Source organism: Triturus cristatus, chromosome 7, assembly GCF_964204655.1.
Source record: "Triturus cristatus chromosome 7, aTriCri1.1, whole genome shotgun sequence".
Lineage (NCBI taxonomy): Eukaryota > Metazoa > Chordata > Amphibia > Caudata > Salamandridae > Triturus > Triturus cristatus.
The window spans coordinates 1,076,765,503-1,076,787,277 of NC_140590.1; the positions used below are offsets into that span (position 1 = coordinate 1,076,765,503).

Sequence of the window (21,775 nt, forward strand, 5' to 3'; positions counted from 1 at the left end):
GTGATTTGTGTTTAGAAATGTTCACCATTAGGAGACCATACCAGTATGATCTGGAGTTCCTCGTTGGAGCACTTCACGTGGTAGTTCACCATATCCTCGAAAATATCCTTCCTGTTTTCCAGCTTATTCATTTTGTCGTAAGTGTCTGTATTCAGCACCGACCAGCCCAGGAACTGCGTCAGAGACTGTGGAACGACAACATGTGAGCTTCCGGTACACACACATACTCAAGTCAAGTCATCAACTGTTAATTCACTACTTATATTTCTCTTCTTGGTCTTCTCATATCCAATCACCTTGCAACAAAGAGTCAAATTCACTCAATGGGCCACCTCACCTATTAGCATTTTCAAACAATATTTTTTTAGGAGTGCAATGCTACCAATACAATATAATCTCCAAGTACCGCGCCCAAGTACCGGATTACCACCAGGCACCCAGATCTGCTTGACCATCAATACATTGTCATTGAAACTATCACTACCCCCAGTGGCGGCTCATACGCTGTGGCTGAGGAGTATCTCCTCACTGCTTTTAAGCAGTGCAAAGTAAAGGAAATATAAAATGATAATAACTTTAAGTTATTATCATTTTATGTTTCCGTCAGTACTGGTTTCCGTGCTGATTTGCGGGCCGGCGGGTGGGCATGACTGCTCTGCCCTCGGAGCAGGGCAGGAGTGGTTTGCCTACTCCTAAGTGCACATGACTGTTTGGCTGGCCCTCTCGGGCCGCCCAAAACAGTCATGCGCACTTTCCCTGTTCTCAATGCAGGATGCATTACAGCCTGTGTGGAGAACATGCCCAGGACCCTATTCTCTGGTGGAGCGTCGAACCAGGACACTCAAAACCAATCACAACACTGCATTGCAGCGTTGTGACTGGTCAGGTGAGCCTGAGTGCATACAAATCACAACGCTGCATTGCAGCATTGTGATTGGTCAGGGGAGCCTGGCTGTGCTTCCCGTTCCTCGAGTCCGACAAGTGGAGCAGGACCAGAGATGCAAGGTAAGTGTTTATTTATTTATTTTTTACATTTTGCACCCCCCCCCCCCCGACTGCCCTACACCCAGCCGCGCTCAACCTGCCACCCGCGAGCCATGACGGCCGCCACTGAACCCCACAATGGTTGCATTTTGAGTTTCCAAAGTCAAAAACATCCAAAATATCATCTTAAAAAAATACTGACTCCATAATATCAACTACCACTGTCTTGTGAAGGTAAGTATTTATAGGTAAGTACATTTACTTTTCTTAACTTAACCCCTTCCCCGCTCATGACGGAACCGTTCCGTCATGAGCCACGGTTGGCGTGTGCTCATGACGGAACGGTTCCGTCATGACAATCCTGTTGGCGGCCGCTCCGCCTGCGCGGCGCTGTTTCCCCGCCTGTGCGGGGCGACAACGCAAATGGGCGGAGTCATGACGGAACCGTTCCGTCATGAGCACAGCTCAACTGTGGCTCATGACGGAGCGGCTCCGTCATGAGCACAGGCCCACCGCGCTGCCCCCCTGCCCCCCCCAGCGCTGCAGCGGAATGTCCGCAGCAGCGAAGGGGTTAACACCTCTGTACCTTAAAGACATATAACATCAAGATATATACATTTAGAGCTAAGATTGGTATATCTATGCTTCCTTATATATACTTATCTTCACGATATAGTAGTAGCCGATATACTGGAGTTAATATTTTAGTACAATGATTTAAAAAATGTGATATTATGTTGTTATACCAATGTCTTTCACATCATTATTATATATCTTACCTCAAGTCACTCTCTAAACCTACACTGATCTGCATGCTTTCATGTTGGTTCACCTGAAGCAGGCAAGACCTGAAGTAGTGGAGGAACTTATTGTATGTGGATCTGACCCAAACGTACCTGTGACCTGTGATTCTTTCTATATTTTCAGTGCAGGACATACAGTCAATCATATTTAGGTTAACTGTGTGAGCACCATCAAGAAAAGTGTGAATGGAGCCCAATGCACCAGCAAGTCTCATAACTACTCTGGAGCCTGCAATATGTCAACTACCTCCTGGGTTCAACCATTCCCCAAACAGCACGGTGCTTCGGCCACACGCACCTCCATGATAATCTCGTCCATTTCATCGAAGGGCTTCCCGTCCTTCCTGTTGTAGAACGTGGCCACCCCAACTATTTCCTCCTTCTTGTTGACGATGGGCATGGAGAGGACATTCTTGATTATCCACCCACTGTCATCCACTGGTCCTTTCTACAAAAGATGAGACAGGAGTTAGTGTGAACCAAGGTGCAATGTACAACAGAGGAGAAGCATCCATTGGTGGGAAGAGAAATTCAGCAGGTTCCTCCTTTGATTGCATTGCTTGGCAGCACAGTTAATCAGCAGATTGCTGCTTCAGTATTGCTGACTTTGGGGGATGGGGGGGCATTCACCAGATTGGTGCAGAGAAGGGAGAGTCTATCGGTAGCAATTCAGAAACAAGATAGACAGTAGTACAACCTGGTGAGGGAAGAAGAGGAGACCAGTCATCTGGGAGGCGAAATCTTAAATAATTACCTGAAACTGAAAGTATTCATCTGCCGGGGTATTCATAATATTACAAATCTGTAAGAATAAAAATGTACAGTTACTATTCTCTTAATGGCTCGTGGTTCAAAAGATGGATGTTCTTGTATATTTGGGGTGTTAAGATAGGAAAGCAATTTGATCTAGGCTTCCCTCCATTAGTATTAAGTTAGGGCAGAGGTCTTCAAACCTTTTTTCTCTGAGTCCCACTAAACATAATGCTTTGACGTCGGGCCCATCGTGCAAACCTTTATGGCAGGGATAGAGGGAGCGGGAAGGGCAGGGCTGAGCGAAGCTGATTTAAGTGTTGATGGTAAGGCTAATCATTTGCAACGGGGACGGATTATGCTTACTGCCAACATAATGCTTCATCCACTTGATAAATGTGGGTCGACCATAGGTTTGGCTAAAGGGGTGGCTACTCCTTCACCACAGCCAAACCTCTCTGATGGCCCAAAGGAATAAGGGCCATTGTAGAAATGGCTATATGTTATTCCACCCAATGAGGATCGGAAGATAACGCCATTTGTTTTAGCAAACACTGGTGCTGAAGGGCAATAAAAAGCTAATAATGCTCCCCTCGGCCTGGGAGATGACTTTAATGGTGAGAGAAGCATTACATTTATTATTTTCCAAAAGAAAATCATGGTTCAGTATTTTCTTTTTTTAAAGAAAAAAAGAAAACTGTTTGGTACTGAGCTGCGTTATACTGATGCAACCATGCACCAAACAGTAAAATGCTATGTCAGGAACTTCTGTGACAATAGTTCCTTCCACTGCATTGTAAATGGCCCCCAGCTTGGTACTCATTTGAAAAAAAAAAAAACTCACACTGCTCCTCTGCCAGGGGGACGAGTAATTGAGTCCATCACACTGGTTGAACAAGAGGCTGTCAGCCAAATAATAAATCGGGCTCTAAACGTGAGTCTTATAAAACAGTGAAAGCATCAAACAAAAACAGTAATTGATCCAATTATACTGCTCCCCTTAGCTGGGATGTAATGAGCCCCTTGCAATATTGCACCCTAAATGCAACTACACCTGATGCACTAATGATAACTGCAGCCCTGAGTAGCAGGATATGCCCCCAGCCTCTTTCTTCCCTTCCCCATCATGCCTGACCATCACTTTAGTCTCGAAACAGACTCTGTCCTTTTTGGAAAAAAATGAAATCCCACATTCTGCCTCCCTCTTTGCAGCAAGGGTGCCCATGTCCCTAATACCAGAAAGGAAAATAAGCCCAATGCCCCTTTTAAAGGTAAGACAGACCTAATTGTGATGCAGTGAGGCCCCCAAAACCATCAGCCTCTGCACATGCTTCACAAATAATAGCTACTGCCTTCTCTGCCCTTTGTTAAAAAAAACATGTGCTTCCATCTTGCCACAACGCCCTCCCTGCTCTCTGTCTGCTACCTCTCTGAGGCACAAACTAACTCTGTTCCGCTGCTGCAATTTGTCCCTCCCTTGGGCCATTGCTCTGAGGCCCAAAGTAACACAGGGCCAGCAAGTGTGCATTGGGCCCAAACGCAAACAAAGATAGTAAAACAGTCATAATTGGGATATAGTTGTCCCCTCATACTGCTCGGCCCTGGTGCCACTGCACATGCAGCCCCAATGATACCTACATCACTGCGAAGCAGGCTGCCTGCTCTGCCCACTCTACTGGCCCAACCCTCTTACACCTCAAGTTCAATGCAGGCTTTCTGCCCCTCTGTGTAAAATTAAAAAAATAAAAAGAGCTCCAATGCCAGCAAGGAAAATGGCCTCAACTCACTCTTCTGTAGCAAAACTCCCACAATTGGGGTGCAGTGGCCACTCACATCCCTGGCCCAAACATTCCTGCTGCACTAAAGCTATTGTGGTATTGATGACCGTGTAAAAAAACATGAGCCCCCATATGCTGTCAATTTTCCTGAGAGTATCTCTCTGAGGAATTACATGGTCTTGTATCTTTATGATTTGCTGGAGCGTACATTATACAGCGTGTAAGACTATTTTAAGATCATGACCTACATATTGCCGTCTGTCATGAGCTGGGACCTCATACCACTAAAAATACACATCCCATTATTTCCCTCAGCAGCAACTAGGTGCTTCTTCTCTGGCTCGCAGGTCACACACACTCACGGACGTCCTTTAGGCGTTCACCAGAAGTCACAGCTGCGACCCCTGCCTTGCTCTTCGAGGCCCCTGGCACTCCATTTGCGACCCCTTGCCTATTGCATGCAAAGGCAGTGACATGAACAGAAGGAAAACGGGGCTGGCTTGAGTCCTGGTTACTTTTTGCTATTCAAGCGAAGGAAGGGATGATTTACTTCATTCGAGTTTGTTTCCACTTCAGAATGCTTTTATTTTGCAAATAGAAAACATTCTGAAGTGTGTGCAATGCGCACTCAAATGTTGCTTTCCTGCTTCAGAGTTCCCTTCACTTTCCTGCTGCTGCTGAACTTTGCACGTGCCTTTTCAGGACCTCTCCCTCCAGGAAAAGAGAGAAAAAAAACAAATCCTAGAGGTCACCTGGCAGGATGTAGCTGCATCAGAAAGGCTTGTGGTCAGCCATTCTGGCTGTCCCTGTTCCACTGCTGCCCTTGGGAACGACACTTGGTGTGGGATGGATGCTTGAAATAATGGCTGAGCCATTCATTTGAGGCTGCGAGAAAGAACTGAAGGCTGTGCCTGGGTGATGGGTTTGGCCAAAGGCTGCGTGTGGGCATTTTCAGCTGTGTCTTGACATGTGAGCCTGGGCATAAGCATGTGGGGATGTGTTCATGCTCACTGCATCTGGGAAGATGACTGCTACAGACCTGACATATCAAGGCAGCACTTCTGGCATATAATGGAGCAACACAATTGAATTCATGTATGTGTGATTCAAAAATAGATTTGCAGCTTCTTTGGGAACCTGTGAATTATTTTTATTAAGCTTGTATTTAATGTTTACTCTTTCGTTTATTATTGGTGTATTGAGTTCAGTGGTGTCACTGCCTCAATGCCAGTATGCAAAAGGTCACGTGACAACACTTTCTTTAATATCATCAGCGTCAAAAGACCATGTGATGTCACTATCTATGATGTCACTTCCTGTGATTTCAACAACTGCTAACTGTTGGGATGATGTCACGTCTGATACCCCTGGAAGTTTGTCAGATTGACACCCATCACCACACTTATACATCTGACGTGATTGCATTAAACAACTGAGGTTTAGTTTAAATTGCATTTATCTTGTGTTTAAGCTGTGCACACATTCATTTATATGCAGTTACCTGAAGGTTAAAAAAAATTACTTAGGGGAATATTGAATTCTTTTAGCCCTATCTTTAACCCCACCACAACACTCACTGACCTTGTCCCAAGGCACTCAGGATTAAAGATCCACTCTTTTTTATGGACTTCAAGGACTGCACATAAACTAAGACAACCTGGAAACCTGCCAAATAAATAAGCTTGTGCTTCTAAGCCATCTTCATTTACAAGTGCTTGTTGAGGCATCTGCACCCCCGGGATATATCCACGGACCTCCAGAGGGGTGCGCCCTAGATTTTGAAGACCTCTGATTTAGGTTAATCAGCAAAATCCAAATGAAGCAATCCTGATTCCTGTAAGAGGAGGCTTTTTCCTTCTGATTTTGAGTTTCATGGAAACAATGGGAAATGACATCAGATAACACAATTTTTGCACTTCCATTTCCTTAGAATTACTATAGGTTGCTTAATGTTGTTATAAACTGAAACGGATTAGAATTAAGAGGCAGAAGGACAAAGCCAGTTAGCGGTCCCAAACCCTGCGATTGGCCAAATTACAAAGTGTGCAACTGCTAAATGGCTTTTTGTATTTACTAAATGCATTTTCTGTTCCATACGTGCTTACCAAATTGCAAAATGGGATTAGAAATGCATACTAAATAGCACTTTGAAATCGGCATATCTAGGGTTCCATTTCCAAACTGTGATTCAAAATCTATGTACCAATGGTTTGTGATCACAATGTCATTTGAAACCATTGATTTATTACTGGGTTCTCAAAGGAGGTGGTAAAAAATGTTTTTGGGAAGTCGAGATTGTCCACAGAACCAATGACAACTCTTAAACAAACCTTTGAAAGAATTTGTTTTTTCTTAAATGCAGACCCATTTCCTTTAAGGAAATCGACCTGCATTAAAAACAATTGCTTTATTTAAATGCGATCATAGATATGGTGGTCTGCTGACCTCAGCAAACCATCATCCCTGTCATGGCATGCGGTCGGAGTATGTCACAATTTGTGACCTACCACGATAATGACCGAGATAGAAATGAGACCTACTTTGAATGTGGATTTTGCAAACCAACCAAATAGTTTATGTCGGTATGCAAAATTAATTTGAAAAATTTGGTGTGCACTTTATTAACATATATTAGAACATTGGACTGTTGAGAGCTCCACTGAAGACAATGAAGCAGCAGCAGCGTATGTAAACTGGTATAGGCACGCTGCTCTCAACATTTCAATGTGCCACTACACAGCCTCTGCCTTTCTGTTTCCCCTGCCTCTCGAAAATATATTAATTAGGCAGAGGAAAGAGCAGGGCAGAGGCTGTGCAGGAGGACACACAAAGCATTCACCCTTCCCTTCTCCTGTAGCTCAGTCGCACTAAGGCTGCAGATGGAGGGTGGGGTGAATGCTGCTCAGCGCCTGTGTCCCCCTGGCTTAGCTGAACTACATAAAGCAGTTTAGCCGAACCAAGCCACCTTTCACAGCTACTGCTGTGACTAAATAGCTAAAAGCCTGGCTGTTAGCTGTTGAACTATCACAGCAACAGCTGTGAATCAAAGGGTTCGGAGGCTCAGGGATTTCAACTCCCTCGAGCTCCGAGAGGCCTTTGTTTTTATCATTAGGAGCTTCTGCCCCACAATGGCAGAATGTTCTTATAGCCCTCCATAGGTGGCTATACCAGCCATTAAAGACTCGTTCCCTTGTTAAAGGCCCTCGCTTTCAGCTCAGGCCTTTAACCATGAAGCGGGCCTTTAATGGCTGGTATAGCCCGCTACGGCGGGCTATAAGGCTACATTATCCTCTTTTGCACACCAGTATAAATACCCATTTAAGTATCATTATGGTCAATAAAGGAGGAAAATAAAAAAAAGAGGTTTCCTACCTAAGAGAGGTCAGTTTTCATCGATAACATGGTGGAGGCCTAATCTCCACACAGAGTGGTTCATCTGGAAGATAAGGTGCCCCAGAACATCCCGAAGAAGACCAGACTCTAGTAGAGGAGATAGCCCAGCTCAGTGTGAGTCTGGCTCAGCCATGCACTTTCGTCCTTGCTTGCCTTACTGCAGCTACCAGGCTTTCCACAACTCCAAGCACAAGCAAGCTTCGCGCCTATTCCAATCCACTAACACTTCTCTTTACTCACAAGTCCGTTTTCAGCCACGTACGTGGGCAGCTTGCTGACCAGAGCCCAGTGATCGGCAGGCGGGTTTCTGTAAGCACAGACGAGAAGCCGGATGTTACAATGACAATTGCCAAGATAGCAAAACACACTTCACCCGCCACCACCCAGCAGACTTGCTCACTGTTATCAACATTCACAAAAAGTCCCCAGCCTTCTGTGCAGCAAGTGTCACTGAGATTTAAAACCCTGTATAATATTATAACATTTCTTGCCTGTGCAATTGATTGCTCTAACAGTATCACAAGAGGGCAAAAAGGAAGGTCAGGGGCTTATTTATCAACACATTTTCCCACAGACACAGAATGGGTAAAACTCCTTGATAAATAAGGCCTTATGTTCCTAAATCTCTTCCCTTTGAGCCAGACATCTCAGGCCACAGTTTGATCTTGTGTTTCCGATCTCTCCTCATGGATTAAAACTAGAATCAGCTGCCAAACCTGGCTTTCTCTGTGGTGCCTCTCCCACTTCCTCTGCCACCCCCAAACTCAGGGGTTAAACGGCAGTGAATCCAACAGAGAGTAAGCAAAGAGCTAAGAGCCATGTTTACATACTGTAGTCTCTACTTCCTTAGGCCTTAAACTGAAACAAGGGCTCCAACAAGTGTTATCACTGGGTGTTCTAAGAGTGTTTGATGTTACTTCTGCTATCCATGTCTTTTTGGGACATGTTCTGCAGCTTAATATGCTTGCAGCAAATCGGACAAACCACTTCCTTGAAACACGCAATGGTTCACTTTAGAGAACCTAAGTGGTTCTCCCACTTGCAGATGCAACCGCGGTCAAGCTCAGTGGTTTTCCACAATTTCAGAGAGATCCTTGTTTTTGACTTTGGGGCATATTTACAAGCCCCTAATGCCACTGGAGCATCCCTTTTTCTGATGCTTCGGTGGCTTTGCACCATACTTCATATTTACTTACTGTGACTTAATGCCACCTTGTAAATATACCCCAGTCTGCTGCGGCAAAGGGGCAGACAATGAGTTTTGCAGTGGGCGTTTCACCACAACGCCCATTGCTTTTTGACGCTGCTCCATGTTTACAAGGCCGAGGCAGCGCCAAAAACTAAGGCCCGTTAATACCTGGTCTCAGAATGGCGATACGAGGAGAAATTATTAATTACTCCTCCTTTTGTGCTCTTTCTAAAGCTGTCTGTCGCTGGGACCAAAAAACTGTGATTTGGAGAACGCTTTCAGCTACAACTTACGGCATGGGCATAATGCGGACCCCTGCATCCTCTTTGGCGCAGAAGGTCCCAAAACCATTCAAGTTCACCCCTCCAACAGCTCTACAAAGGGCCACCTTTCAGCCCAAGGCCAATGAACATCTTTGAATAAGGGAGGCTAAGGGCCCTATAACACATTCTGCAAGGGTCCCATCATTTTGTGTTACACCGCTGACTCACGGAATGACTTTGATCTCCTCCTTCCCATGCAGGATGTAGTCGATCACCTTGTAAAAGTTGATTTCCTGTGAAAAAGGTAAAATACACAAGACAATGAGTGCTTGCTGTTTTAGGTTTAGACTACTGCTATGCACCCTGCTTACTGCTCATTGGGGAAAGGTGTAAACATTAAAGGGAAAAAACAGTGGAAAGAATGTACCAAAAGGTTAATCAACAATGCATCACACTAATAGAAAAATAACTGTCTGTTGAATACAGGCTTACGTTAGAAGTCATGGGGTGGTGTAAAACGTTTTGTGGGAAAATCACCTAAAATTAGCACTAACTGGTAAAAGTTTACAATCCTCTCAGAAACCTACCTGAGGAAACAGTTCAAAGGGTTGAACCTCCATAGACACTAGTTCGCAGTCTCAGAGCATAAAAAAACTCAGGTTCTGGATTCACTTTGATACCCCTTTTCAATCTGACTTTGGTCAAATGAGCACAATAAACAGAAAGACTAGGGGCGTACAATGTAAGGTGTGCAGGCATCCACACTGTCGAAGGCAGGGCAAATCCATCACTGGCTGGCGCATTGCAGGGCTCTGGGCCCTATTGCATGTTGTGCTCTACACTGCAAGGGAAAGTGAAACGCACCTAGAGATGTGTTCCTTGCCTCTACACTCAGGAGCACAGAATGGTGGTCACACACTCTTCCGATACTGTCCAGCAGTGAAGACTTCCTTTGCAGGGCGAGTACAAGGCCACCAGGATCTCCACTGGGGCACCTCTGGCCTCACGCTTAAGTCGAGAACATAGAAGCAATGCTAGGCTGTGTGGTAATGTCTACTCTCTCCCATCTACTGTAGAGCAACCATGAAGAGGATGGCTGCATGTTCACCCCTGGAAGCAGGTGTGGAGGCATTTAACATGATGTCTACTGCAAAGCTCCCCGGCTCCACAGGACGACACAAATTGTAGCTCACTTCCTCCCGCAGACAAATATCCCATAATGGTACATGCACAAGGAAGACGGGGCGCCCCTCATTAGCTAGGGCAAAGCCACATGTTCTCCTGCGCTCAGTTCCTAACGTCAACTTCCCCTTGCACAATTCTCAACTCCATGCTCCCAACCTAGTAATTTTTGGTGTCATAATCCGTGTAATTACAGGGTTAATACTCATTTTCCCTGAATGCCCAGCTCCCTATCCCATTATCCATACTGCCATGCTCCCCCTCTCGACATATGTGGCGCTAAGCTCCTCTTCTGTCAATCCCTAGTAACACTACTGTGATGGTGCAGTACCCCAGTGCTTGGTTTCATGGAAGCTTCAAGGGCAAAAGTCTACAGGTATTTGGAACTGTCTCAGCCTGAAATTTCTGCCTTTGTACCTAGGAGGCCTCCTTCATTTTTTGATTTTTTGGCTGTTTTCGATGGCCTAATGTGTCATATGACCACCAACTCCAGCGGTCCAGAGGACATACTTGGTGCCTTTTCGCAAAATGGTCCATAAAACAGAGCTCTTACCAATATGTTGACCAGGAGGCACGTCTGTTCAACAGCCAGGTCCATTTGGCTGCAGTTTATTATAGTTTGGGGTTTGGAGCATGGCTCACTTCGGTGAAGAGGCCTACTCAATCCACAGACAAAAGACCAGTAGCCGTCAGTACTGGTTACTCCTTACCTTCAACAGTGCATGCTTTAGGAATTCCCTCTATAGTGAACGAGAGAGATATAGATAAGAGGGAGAGAGAGAGTGTGCATGTGTCTGCATTTGGAAAAAGGAGGAGAAAATAAAGCAAGGTCAGCCTTACCCCAACTCCTTCTCCTGCACAGAGCTAGCTGATTGGATATACACCATTTCCCACTAGTGTCATTTCTCTGAATCACTACCTGCCAAGTAGAAGATCACCGCGGTGACAGTGAGGCATACCGTTGTGTCAAGCAAACCCACCTTCTTTCTTCATGAAGAAGGTAGCCCACATATCCAGCCTCCTTCCTGATTGACTAGCACCCAAAATGTTAACCCACCTATTATCTAAATTTGCAGCAGGCTGGCCGATTGCCAGTGTTGGGCTCGCCTTTCGGGCAGTCTTGCATAGCCAGATGGGCCAGCTTGAAAGGGGCAGTATGTTGTTTTTTAGGACCATTACAACCCACAGGATCAAAAAATGCCCACTCACTTGACTCTTCAAATAGGCTCCTCTGGCAGTGTCACACCAACACTGCCAACTGCCACTCACAGGAAATATAAGCACTCCTGTCATCAGTCCAGTTTACAATTTCATATGGGAAATGTTCTAGTCTCTTTTCGCCTCAAGTATCGGGTTGATGCTTAGATTTAAGCAATCATTGTGCCATTATGGGACTGATGCACTTTGTAATGGTCAACAATTAATGGCGGCTTAGGTGGAGGATCTGGGAAGGAGCACCAGGTCTTTGAGGTCATAAAGCGATTCCTTGCTGGTAGGGAGAGGATGAGGTTTGGTTAATTTCTTATCATAGGCACCATCCGAGAATTAGTCTGTGATGTTATTTGTAACAATTTTTGATATGTGTGACAATTCATGCAGATTTCCTAAATCCACATTCCCAACCTTTGGTCCATGACACCTACTGTGGGTGTTCGCGACAGTCTAGAAAATTAAATAATATTTTAAAATTAATAAAGTGTATATATTTAAAAATTAAAGCATTTTGAATGTGGAAGAGTTTGAAATTAAAAGTTAAAATTAAGTTGGCATCCTTGGCTTGTGAGCAGCACAAGTGGACTTAGAAGTAGACAAGATAACCTCCTTGCGGGATGCATTGCTGGCCTTTAACCGTCCAAGTGAGTCTCTGGGTTGCACACGCTACGAACCCACCTCCTTTTTAGTGTCTCCTTACTCTACTTGCTCCGCTTGTGGGGCGTTTCCCACTGAACCTGGGCCTGAGCTACGGACAGCTTCTAAAAACAAAGAAACTTCTCTGCCGACTACCTCTGCTATTTCAGATGCCTCTCGCCAGCCGAGGACCATTGTGTCGTGTGTGCTTATTAATGCAAGATCACTAGTGAAACATAGCGTAAAATTCACTCTCTTTCTTGAAACACACTATCCTTCTCTTATCTTTATTACAGAGATCTGGGCGGACTCATCTTCTAGCCCTGACATACTAGCCTCTATTCCTCCCGGCTTCTGCATTTTCAGACGGGACCGTGTGGGAATGGGGGAGGTGGTATTGCTATAGAGCTGAGCTTATGGCCCGATGCTCTCCTCTATCATTCACCCTATGTGAAGCGGTCTCTTTCAGTGTAGAATTGTCTAACATGCAGACTTTTAAAGGCACTGCTATTTATAGAAAAACAAAAGGTTTTTTCTAGTGTAGGGCTCTATTAATTATGGAGCACCTATCTTTGTCCAGGTAGGCTTTTTTAGGATCCTTCTAGGTTCCTTATTTTGTTAGGTAGACTGCTATTTATTGCCCACCTGGCCCACGTTCTACCTTCACCCGGGAGATTATTAGTCTCCTGGAGGCTGATATCTTTCTAAGTGACCACACGGTCCCTGGCAATTTAAATTTTTATCTTGATGCTCACTATCATAATGAATCTCCAGCCCTATTTCTGACTATGTCCTTGCTTGTTCTGGACATACTGGTGGACAGTCCCATACACCAAGCTGACCATAACTTAGATTGCATGTTTTCAAATAATTCATCTTTGGGGACTATAAGAACGCTTCTCCTTGCCTGGTCCAATTGTAGGGCTATTTTGTTTGACATCAAGCTCAGGCAAACAGTGCAAGGATCCTTAGCTAGTCCAATTTGGACCTCCTCATGTGCATGGCACAAGATCCAAGCGCCGGCACTTTCTCAACTGCTAGAAAACACTCTTCCTGGGACATCGAAAGAGGTTGAGACAGCAGTCTTGCAGTGCATGAACTAGTTAGACTCTGCTACAACTTCCTCGCCAACTGTGAATCGGACCAAGATTAAAAGGGATCAAATATCTGCCCCATGGTTCGACGACTTAAGGGTTCTAAAACAGGCCTGCAGGATGCAGGAGAAAAGATGAACAGCCGGCAATTGTGATTCGGAAGAAGCCAAATATAAGATTGGCTTATCTAGATATAAGGCGTTGAATCGCAAGGAAGAATCGATATCCTTCACTAATTAAATTGAGGCAGTGGCAAACTCTTACAAAAAACCTGTTTGCTACAGTTAAAAAACCACTGACACTTCATCTTTGCCTAATGATTGTAGTCAGTCTTTTTGTTATACTGTGGCTTTCTGCCTCAAAGTTGAAGATGTTTACAAAAAATGTTCTTCTCTTTGATCTTTATCCTCTTCAGTATTGTAATCTTCCATACTATCTGATATGGACTCCTCGCTTAGCCATTTCAATCCACCATCTAGGTATGAGGTTCAAAAATTGATTAAAATCTCTAAATCAGGTTCGCAGCACAAACCTCCCTTCCTAAGGTTGCCATCCTCGCAGCCGAGACTATCGGGCCTATATTTGCCAACTAATGTGCCACTCTGGAATATTTTCTTCAGACTGGAAGAAAGTGTCAGTTTTACTGTTAATAAAAAAAAACTTTGCTTAATCCACAAGACCCAAGCACCTATCATCCCATCTCCTGTCTTCCACTGCCTGCCAAGATAATTGAAAAGGTCCTGAACAAACAACTGGTGTAGTATATCCATACCAACAAACTTATAGATGTCACCCAATTCGGTTATTGTGCTGGGCACAGTACAGAGAATGTCCTTATTAAAGCTACTGAGGAGATCAGAATGTTACTTGATCAGGGAGGAAAAGCAGCCCTGATCCTGCATGATCTGTCAGCAGCCTTTGACCCCATTAATCACGAGCTGCTGATGGAGCCAGGGCCGGACTGGGAACCAAAACCGGCCCTGACAAAGTGCTTGGCCGGCCCCCCAAGTGGGGTTGGGGGTGCAGCCGAGCTCTTTGCCAGGGCCGGTTTTCGGCCGATTTTGTTACAGGGGCCGATTTTGCAGCTATGCTGCAAAAACTGCCCTGTGACAAAAACAGCCCCCAGGGGCCCAAAACCAGCCTCCCACCCGTGCGGCGCACCGGGGGATTGCCCGGTGCCCGCTACGGCCAGTCCGGCCCTGGATGGTGCGTTTGGGCAGGATCGAGGTGACGGGAACTGCCTGGGAGTTGCTAAAAATTTTCTTCACAGGTTGTGAGCAATCGGTACGACATTGTGACTTTATATCTTCCCTCGTTCTCTCTTCCTTACGAAGTCCCCCAGGGGTGCTCAACTAGCCCGACATTCTTTCAGATATACGTCACCCCCTTGGCAGAACTAATACGATCTTTTAGTTTTGCTTTGACATCCTCTGTGGACTACACGCAAATCGTCGTCTCGCTGGATACAGAGGACAAGGCAGTCACTGCTAGATTTAATGACTGCATGAAGGCAGTTAGTTTGTGGATGACTATAAACTGCCTCAAGAGCAACTTTGGTAAAACAGAGGTGCAGCTGTTTGGGGCTCAGCCTTCCTTTTGGTGCCCTGAATGGAGGCCGTCTGAACTAGGTTCACTTCCCTTCCCAGTCAGGTCTGCAAAGAACTTGGGAGTTCTAAATGATAAACTGTCCTACGTGAATCAGGTCAATGCATTCACCTCTGCTGTTTTTTCCACTCTTAAGATGATTAAGACGATCGTTCCTTTTATTCCAGCTAAGTTGCAGAAAACAGTGGTTACTTCGCCGGTTTTGTCAAAGATCAATTACTGCAACAAGCTAGATTTGAACGTACACCAGCATGTTCTTAATAAACTGCAGAGCTTGCAAACTTGGCAGCCATGTGCTTTGCAAAAGTCCCAAGTACCAATCGGTCTCTAGGTTTGTCAGGAAAAGACACTGGCTTACCATCAGACAAAGGGTCACTTTCTAAGTGCTGTGTATTGTGTATAAAGCAGTGCAAAAGAAAGGACCCTTTTTTCTGAGGAAGATCTTAACATGGCATACACCCGTCAGGTCGCTACGCTCAGCCTCTGCCAATCTGGTGGTAGTCCCCAGATTTAAGTGGCTAAACTGGGGTGGAAGAGGCTTTGTGCTTGTAGTATCGAAGGCCTGGAATGCCTTCCCATCCATATCAAAGCCATGCCCAATCTTTTGGCTTTTACGAAATCATTGAAGACATGGCTCTTCTCCTCCTGCTAATTGTCATTTGCGGGATCTCTTTGCTTTCCTGCTATCTCAGCTAGTGCTAAGATGGATTTTTTTAGTTTTCGAGCACTTTAGAAAAACACGTAACATGACATAACAATCTATTATAGATGACTGATGGCCTCAATTGAAGCACTTGTATGTGTTGATGTAGGAAGGTAGGATCTGACTGCATAGATACCCCTACTTCTTTTCCTGGTGTTGTGCTGGTTTTTGACTAGTCTGACTGGGATCCTGCTAATTAGGACCCAGTTTATCTGCTTTCTCCCTTAAATTGCTATACATGTACTTTAGGTACACTCCAGATTTGATTCTGGGGTACCCTTATCAGTCCCTAGTATATGGTACTCCATGTACCCAGGGCATAGGTACCCCAGGGGCCTCCCATGGGCTGAAGCATGTATTAGGCCACCCCTGAGAGGCCATTCAAATTGACACGACAAGCCTGCTACAGCAGACTGTGTAAGCTGGTGCTTGCACCACTTACTTACGATATAGGTTCACTATTTCTATCTAAATCACTACACTTAAATAGCTATCAGTCACCCCCATGGCAGGCCTTAACAATCCTGAAGGCAGGGTGCTGGGTTTTACGTGAGAGGGTGCCCATGCATGAGCAGAGCCCCTCTGCAACCTTCGGAGACCATTCTACGGGGTTGTCTGCGATGCAGACAGACATATATGTTTAAGTGCATTGTAACCTCGAGCAAAATGCTAACTTTAAAACGGCTGCTTAGAAACATGATGTGTTTGTTGTCAAACACCTTAGAATCATACCTCCACACCAGTAACTGGTGTGGGACGTCTGATTCCACCCTTCCAAAGGGACATACATGGGTCAACGGTCTACCCGGTACCAGCTTTCTCGACCTGGGCAGCACAAAATGGACGCTGTCAGCCACAGACACGATTCTGCTTTCCTGCTGCTGAGCCAAGCTCAAGCAGAGGAAGGCATGACAATAGGCATCCTGTCACAGGGAGGTGTGACCACCTCCAAGACAGGATTTAGTGTATAGGGGCTGGGTGGGTGCACTCTCAGACTGCCAGAAAGTCTGCACTGGGGGCACATTTGGTGTCCCTGTGCATAGTCCTGCTCAAACCAATTCTGGGATTCATTTGCTCCTGCTCTGGTGCAAAACTGGACAAAGGACATGGGTGTAGCCACCCCTCTGTCCTGCCCCTCCCCTAAGAGAATCCACAAAATCTTTCCAACCCCTTCCCATGGGTATAAAGTGGGTTACCTGACTACAGGACTTTAGATTTTACCTGGAAAAGATTCTGCTAAGAAGAAACTAAATTCTCCGACTGCCTGCACGATGCTGGCGACTGAAGAATCTCCCTTGGAGTAAAGGAGTTACTCCCCTGCCAAAGCAGGCACCTAAACACATCAGACCAGTTTGCTTCTCTCGAGTTCCTGAGGACTCCGAAGGTTTCAGCAACACAGGAGGTGGGTTCCTGAAGGTCCCTGAGGTCGATCTGCCCTGTCAGCGATTCTGAGACCAATATCCCTCGTGGGGACCGTGCAGCCCGAACCCCTGTGCACTGCATACATTTGCAGTTGCATATGCTTGTTGACGATTCCCGAGCTTGTGCGTTGGACCCGAGCAATATTTGCACTGAAGATTTCCGGCCTCCACTCCTCGAGTGTCCTGTGGGTTGGTACTTTGCAAACTTGCTTGAGGTCTCCCCGCGATCCCTGGTCCATTGGGCTGTGGGTTCTGGCGAGTGTCACCTTGTTTGTTCTTGGACTTACCTGGTTGCTCCAGATGTGCCCTGACTCTCGAGTGCTTGGAGAGTCCCCTGGACCTTGCTGGTTCACACCGTAACCTGTTTCCTCTGACCGCGTGGGTTGCATTTGCCAAGGCTTGTTGGTGCTCCAGCCGGACACTGACCCCTCAACTCTCGACATCCTTCGTGGGACAGCTCACTTCTGGACTCTGGTTGTCCTTTACATCTCCTGGTCCCTGTGGCTGCAGACTCAAGCAGCCCTTCTTCACTCCTAAAGCACTCGACATCAGTGGGCATTCGACTACCGAGCCCCTGGTCACTTGAAGTGACCCAGACTCTGTCCCCTCTGCTTTCAGGTTCTTCTCACCTCGAATCCAGGCATGGATTCCACCAGACACTCTTCGCCCTCCTGGCAGCAGTACCTCTTTGCAGCTCTCCATTGAAAACGACGAAGGTTTCCGACACCACTTGACCCCATGCACCCGGCTTCTCTGGGATAGGTAACACGGGTACTTCAGTACTCACTGGTGGGTTGGCCGTAGAACCTCCTAAATTCCGAAGGGTTTGCTTGAAGTCCTCTTTGAAGTGTCCTTAAAGTGTAATTTTTCAACTGTGACTTTCCATAGAGTTGTACGGAGCACCTGTTCGTGTTTCCACACTGCATCCGTCCTCCGTGGGCTCCCTGTGTCACTCCTCTGGGTGGTTCCTTGGGGTCTCAGCGATTCTACGTGCTCTAGGCACTGTGTCTAGTCAAGTCGGTGTTGTTGTACCATTTTATTAGTATGTGGTTTGGTCTCCCCCTGGAGCCCGCTGTGTATTGTGCTATTTACGAATGTTCTATTGATTCAGTATTGTGTACTTTGTGCCCTAGTCTTGTATAGGATCTAGTAGAGAGTGTTATATTAATAAATACATATTTTTATATAAACACTGTGAGGTTTTCCTTTCATTTAGTCATTCAGGAGTTGATATTCTGGTAAAACAAGCTGCTTTACATTCCTTCAAGATTAAGCTTGAAGGCTGCTCTCCACAACTAGCACTAGGATAGCTTTCTAAAGGTTATCTTTGACCTCTTACATCATAAGGGCCGTGTGGACTGGTACAGGATGCCCACTTTAATTAGTGGACAGGATAAATCACGCCACCTTCTCACATTTGATAAAAAAGTAGAGCATGCATTCGTTGTGAAAAAAAAAAAAAAGAATGCTAGAGCCTAGCATATTGCTTCATATTTTAGAAATAAAACCATGTTTTGAAAAGTTCCAACTTTTAATTAAAACTTCGATTTTTATATACCTTTCTGATGGTGAATTAAATAAAATATTGACAATTTGTGAATTTGATATATACTTGTTTCTGAATGTTTGTGAATATGTTGGACGTTTAAATAGAAATTGTTTATGCCAGGGTCCCCAGCTACCAGTAGTCATTCACTGGGGGTCAATAGAAGCCAAAAGGTTAAGAACTGCTGCTCTAAGTAGTAGCATTAGATAAGTGGATTGTAGACTGTTATGCACAAGATGTGTATGTGGTGTGATTTAATACCATAGTGTTTATACATGCCCATGACTCCCTAACAGATATAATTTCCACAGCACGGGCAAGCAAGGAATGTCTACATGGAATAGTTCGCTAGCACGCTACTCCGTAAAACACTTGGAGTGTTGGCCTGCTGGTACCCTACCCTTCCATCTGGAGTCTTCGGTCCGGAGTATGGCGGCACCTCTCCCATCAGTATGGGCCACTGGTCAAAAAATTCCTAAGAAAGGAAGAAAGAAAATGCCATTGGTGACTTGCAAAATGCAGAATTTACGGGTGTCAAATATTGAGTAGAAACCAGGAAAATTTGGATGGTAAAGTGGATGAGATGATATGATTGGTATTTCATATAATTCTTTCTCCAGCATTTTACTCACCCTCCCGTTAAGCCTAGGAATATTTATAAAAGCTGTGAATTTGTAACAATGGTCAATTCATATTTCTTATTATAAATTCAACATCGAACATATGAACAAGATACCTGTTTCTCCATCTATGTACCTTCCCCTCCATTCATTGATTTATTAATGTGTCTGCCTCTCCAACATTTGATGTATTATTGCACCTGTCCTTCAATACACTGATGTACTGATGCATCAGCCCCTCCATCCATTCATTTATGAATGTAGCTGCCTGTCAATCCATTGAGTAATCTATGAATCTGTCTCTACATTCAGAGATGTTTATCCTTAAGTACTTCCAATATCTATCTATCTATCTATCTATCTATCTATCTATCTATCTATCTATCTATCTATCTATCTATCTATCTATCTATCTATCTATCTATCTATCTATCTATCTATCTATCTATCTGTCTGTCTGTCTGTCTGTCTGTCTGTCTGTCTGTCTGTCTGTCTGTCTGTCTGTCTGTCTGTCTGTCTGTCAGTCTGTCTGTCTAATCCATATTTCTGTCCACACTGATCCTTATAGTTTTTTCCCAAAATATATAGAAATAAATCTTGATCTGCTAAAATATCATAGTCAAAATGTTGACTACCCGCATATCATGAAGGTAAGTATGTATAGGTTTAATATAATTAACTCCATATGTCTGTACCTGGACAATAAATATCTTCAAGATATTAGACATAGATGAGCAGTTAAGAACAGAAAATCTATAACTTACCTATATATACTTACCTTTATGCTATTCTGGTTGTCATTATTTTGGCCTCAGTATTTCAGCAGGAAATATTTGTCGTCAGTGTTCTGACATACATCCACCATACTAGGCTTGCTATATGTGTCATTGTCTCGCTCTCTATCCATCTATATAACTACCTGTCTGTCAGCCTACCTTTCCTTTTTTGATTTTATGTCTAGCTACCTCTTTTTTTCATCTTATTGTCTAACCATATTATTCTCTGTTTGTCCCTATCAGTCTGTCTGGCTTTCTGTCTCTCAATCTTTGCCTCTTTGCCTGTTTCTCTGTTGGGAGGTCTTCCTCACTCTCTGTTTGAGCTCCCCTCTGTATCTCTCTCTACCCATCCAGCGCTCAGTCTTCTTGCGCTTCTTTCTCTCTCTCATCTCTGGTACCTTTTTATTGGTCCTTGTTTTTGTATATCTGTCCGATTGAATCATTTCTACATCACTGCATGTTCTCATACATGAACTCAAAGTTTCACACCAGTGACTAATACAAACACAAAGGTCATATCCATGTAAACGATGGGAGTTCTACAAAGAACTTTAGCCAGGTTGTTCAGAATGACATGATGATTGCTGACAACTCTGATTGCTGAATAAAGGACTGCCTGCTGGCTCCCTACTGCAATAAGGTGTTTAGTCATCCTGATGTGCTTTGGAATTACACGTTTTCAGGGAACCATGGTCCTCATACAAAACCCTTCTTTACGGCGGCAAAACTTGTAATTCACAAAATCACAGGGTGTGAGATTGCAAAATAGATTTTTACACTCTACAATGTGCTTCTGTTCTGTCTCATCATTACATTACATGTGTGAGGTCTAGAATTGTTTGCCAGTCCTCGGCTGGCTATAGAACGTTGCTAGGGACTTGAATGAGATCTGCAGACAGAGCAAGATGGGTGGCTGAGCTGTCTCTCCTTACTACCAACAAATACATTCCTCTCTTAAGGTTACAAGGCCTCTTCTCATCTTTAAGGAAGAAACCATGTTTCAACAGAATACTTTTGTGAACCGCAAAATGGGTTTTGTAATGTATATATATATATATTTTGTACATAGTTTTATATAGCGCAAACTTGACCCGAATCGGGTATCAGAGCGCTTTACATAGCACCAGTTGCATTACACGAGGACACATTCATTATTTTTTTGTTGGGCACTGGGAGATAGGTGATTGGCCCAGAATCATTCCAAATCGCAATGAAAGGGATTAAAAGGGGTGCCTCCTCCTAGTTTCGATTCACACCTCCAATGAGGTGGTCACTGATTCACATACCGTTGGACAGCTTACCTTTGGAAACTGTATTGTGTGGCCTCAGGGGAGTCAGTGGTAGGCTAGGGGACCGCTTCATGCCCCCAAAGATGTCTTCCTAAACAGGAAACATGTTAGTTTAAAGCAGCACCTGTTCCATTAAGGATGTGGACGACTTTAAAAGAAATGCTTCCCATTTGGGAATGTGAATGCAGAGATGATAGTCTGTTATCCTTCGTTGGCCATGATCCCTGTGCTCATAGCCAATCACGTGGGTTCATGAATAGCGATATGTAAATTAGGCAAGTCATTCTATGACCCTCCCGGCTCCGCCTGTGAATGGTCATTTTTCAATGCAACTTATATTATATAGGTCGCATTGCAAGACTACAGACTGGCACAAAATTTTGTGTGCAATTTGCAACCACTGTTTGAGACCTGTTTCAATGTAAAATTGACCTTCTAGCTAAAGTGGGAGAAGGCATTTGGCAAATACATTTCTAACATGGTTCCACTTGAGTGCTGCAAAGAAGCCCCCAAAGAGGCCCAGAAAGTCCT

General features: G+C 44.7%; 1 protein-coding gene across 2 annotated transcripts in view; it reads right to left on the reverse strand.

The window, feature by feature from the left end:
* The window catches only part of PDE6A (phosphodiesterase 6A), a 292,442-nt gene that overhangs the window by 71,095 nt on the left and 199,572 nt on the right, over positions 1-21,775 (reverse strand). For both annotated transcript variants that reach the window (XM_085618188.1, XM_085618189.1), the window contains exons 5-10: positions 18,960-19,034; positions 9,389-9,453; positions 7,949-8,015; positions 2,542-2,589; positions 2,086-2,235; positions 42-185 (exon numbers count right to left, since the gene is read on the reverse strand). In XM_085618188.1, the coding sequence (XP_085474314.1) occupies positions 42-185; positions 2,086-2,235; positions 2,542-2,589; positions 7,949-8,015; positions 9,389-9,453; positions 18,960-19,034 (549 nt within the window). The remainder of the gene's footprint in view (positions 1-41; positions 186-2,085; positions 2,236-2,541; positions 2,590-7,948; positions 8,016-9,388; positions 9,454-18,959; positions 19,035-21,775) is intronic.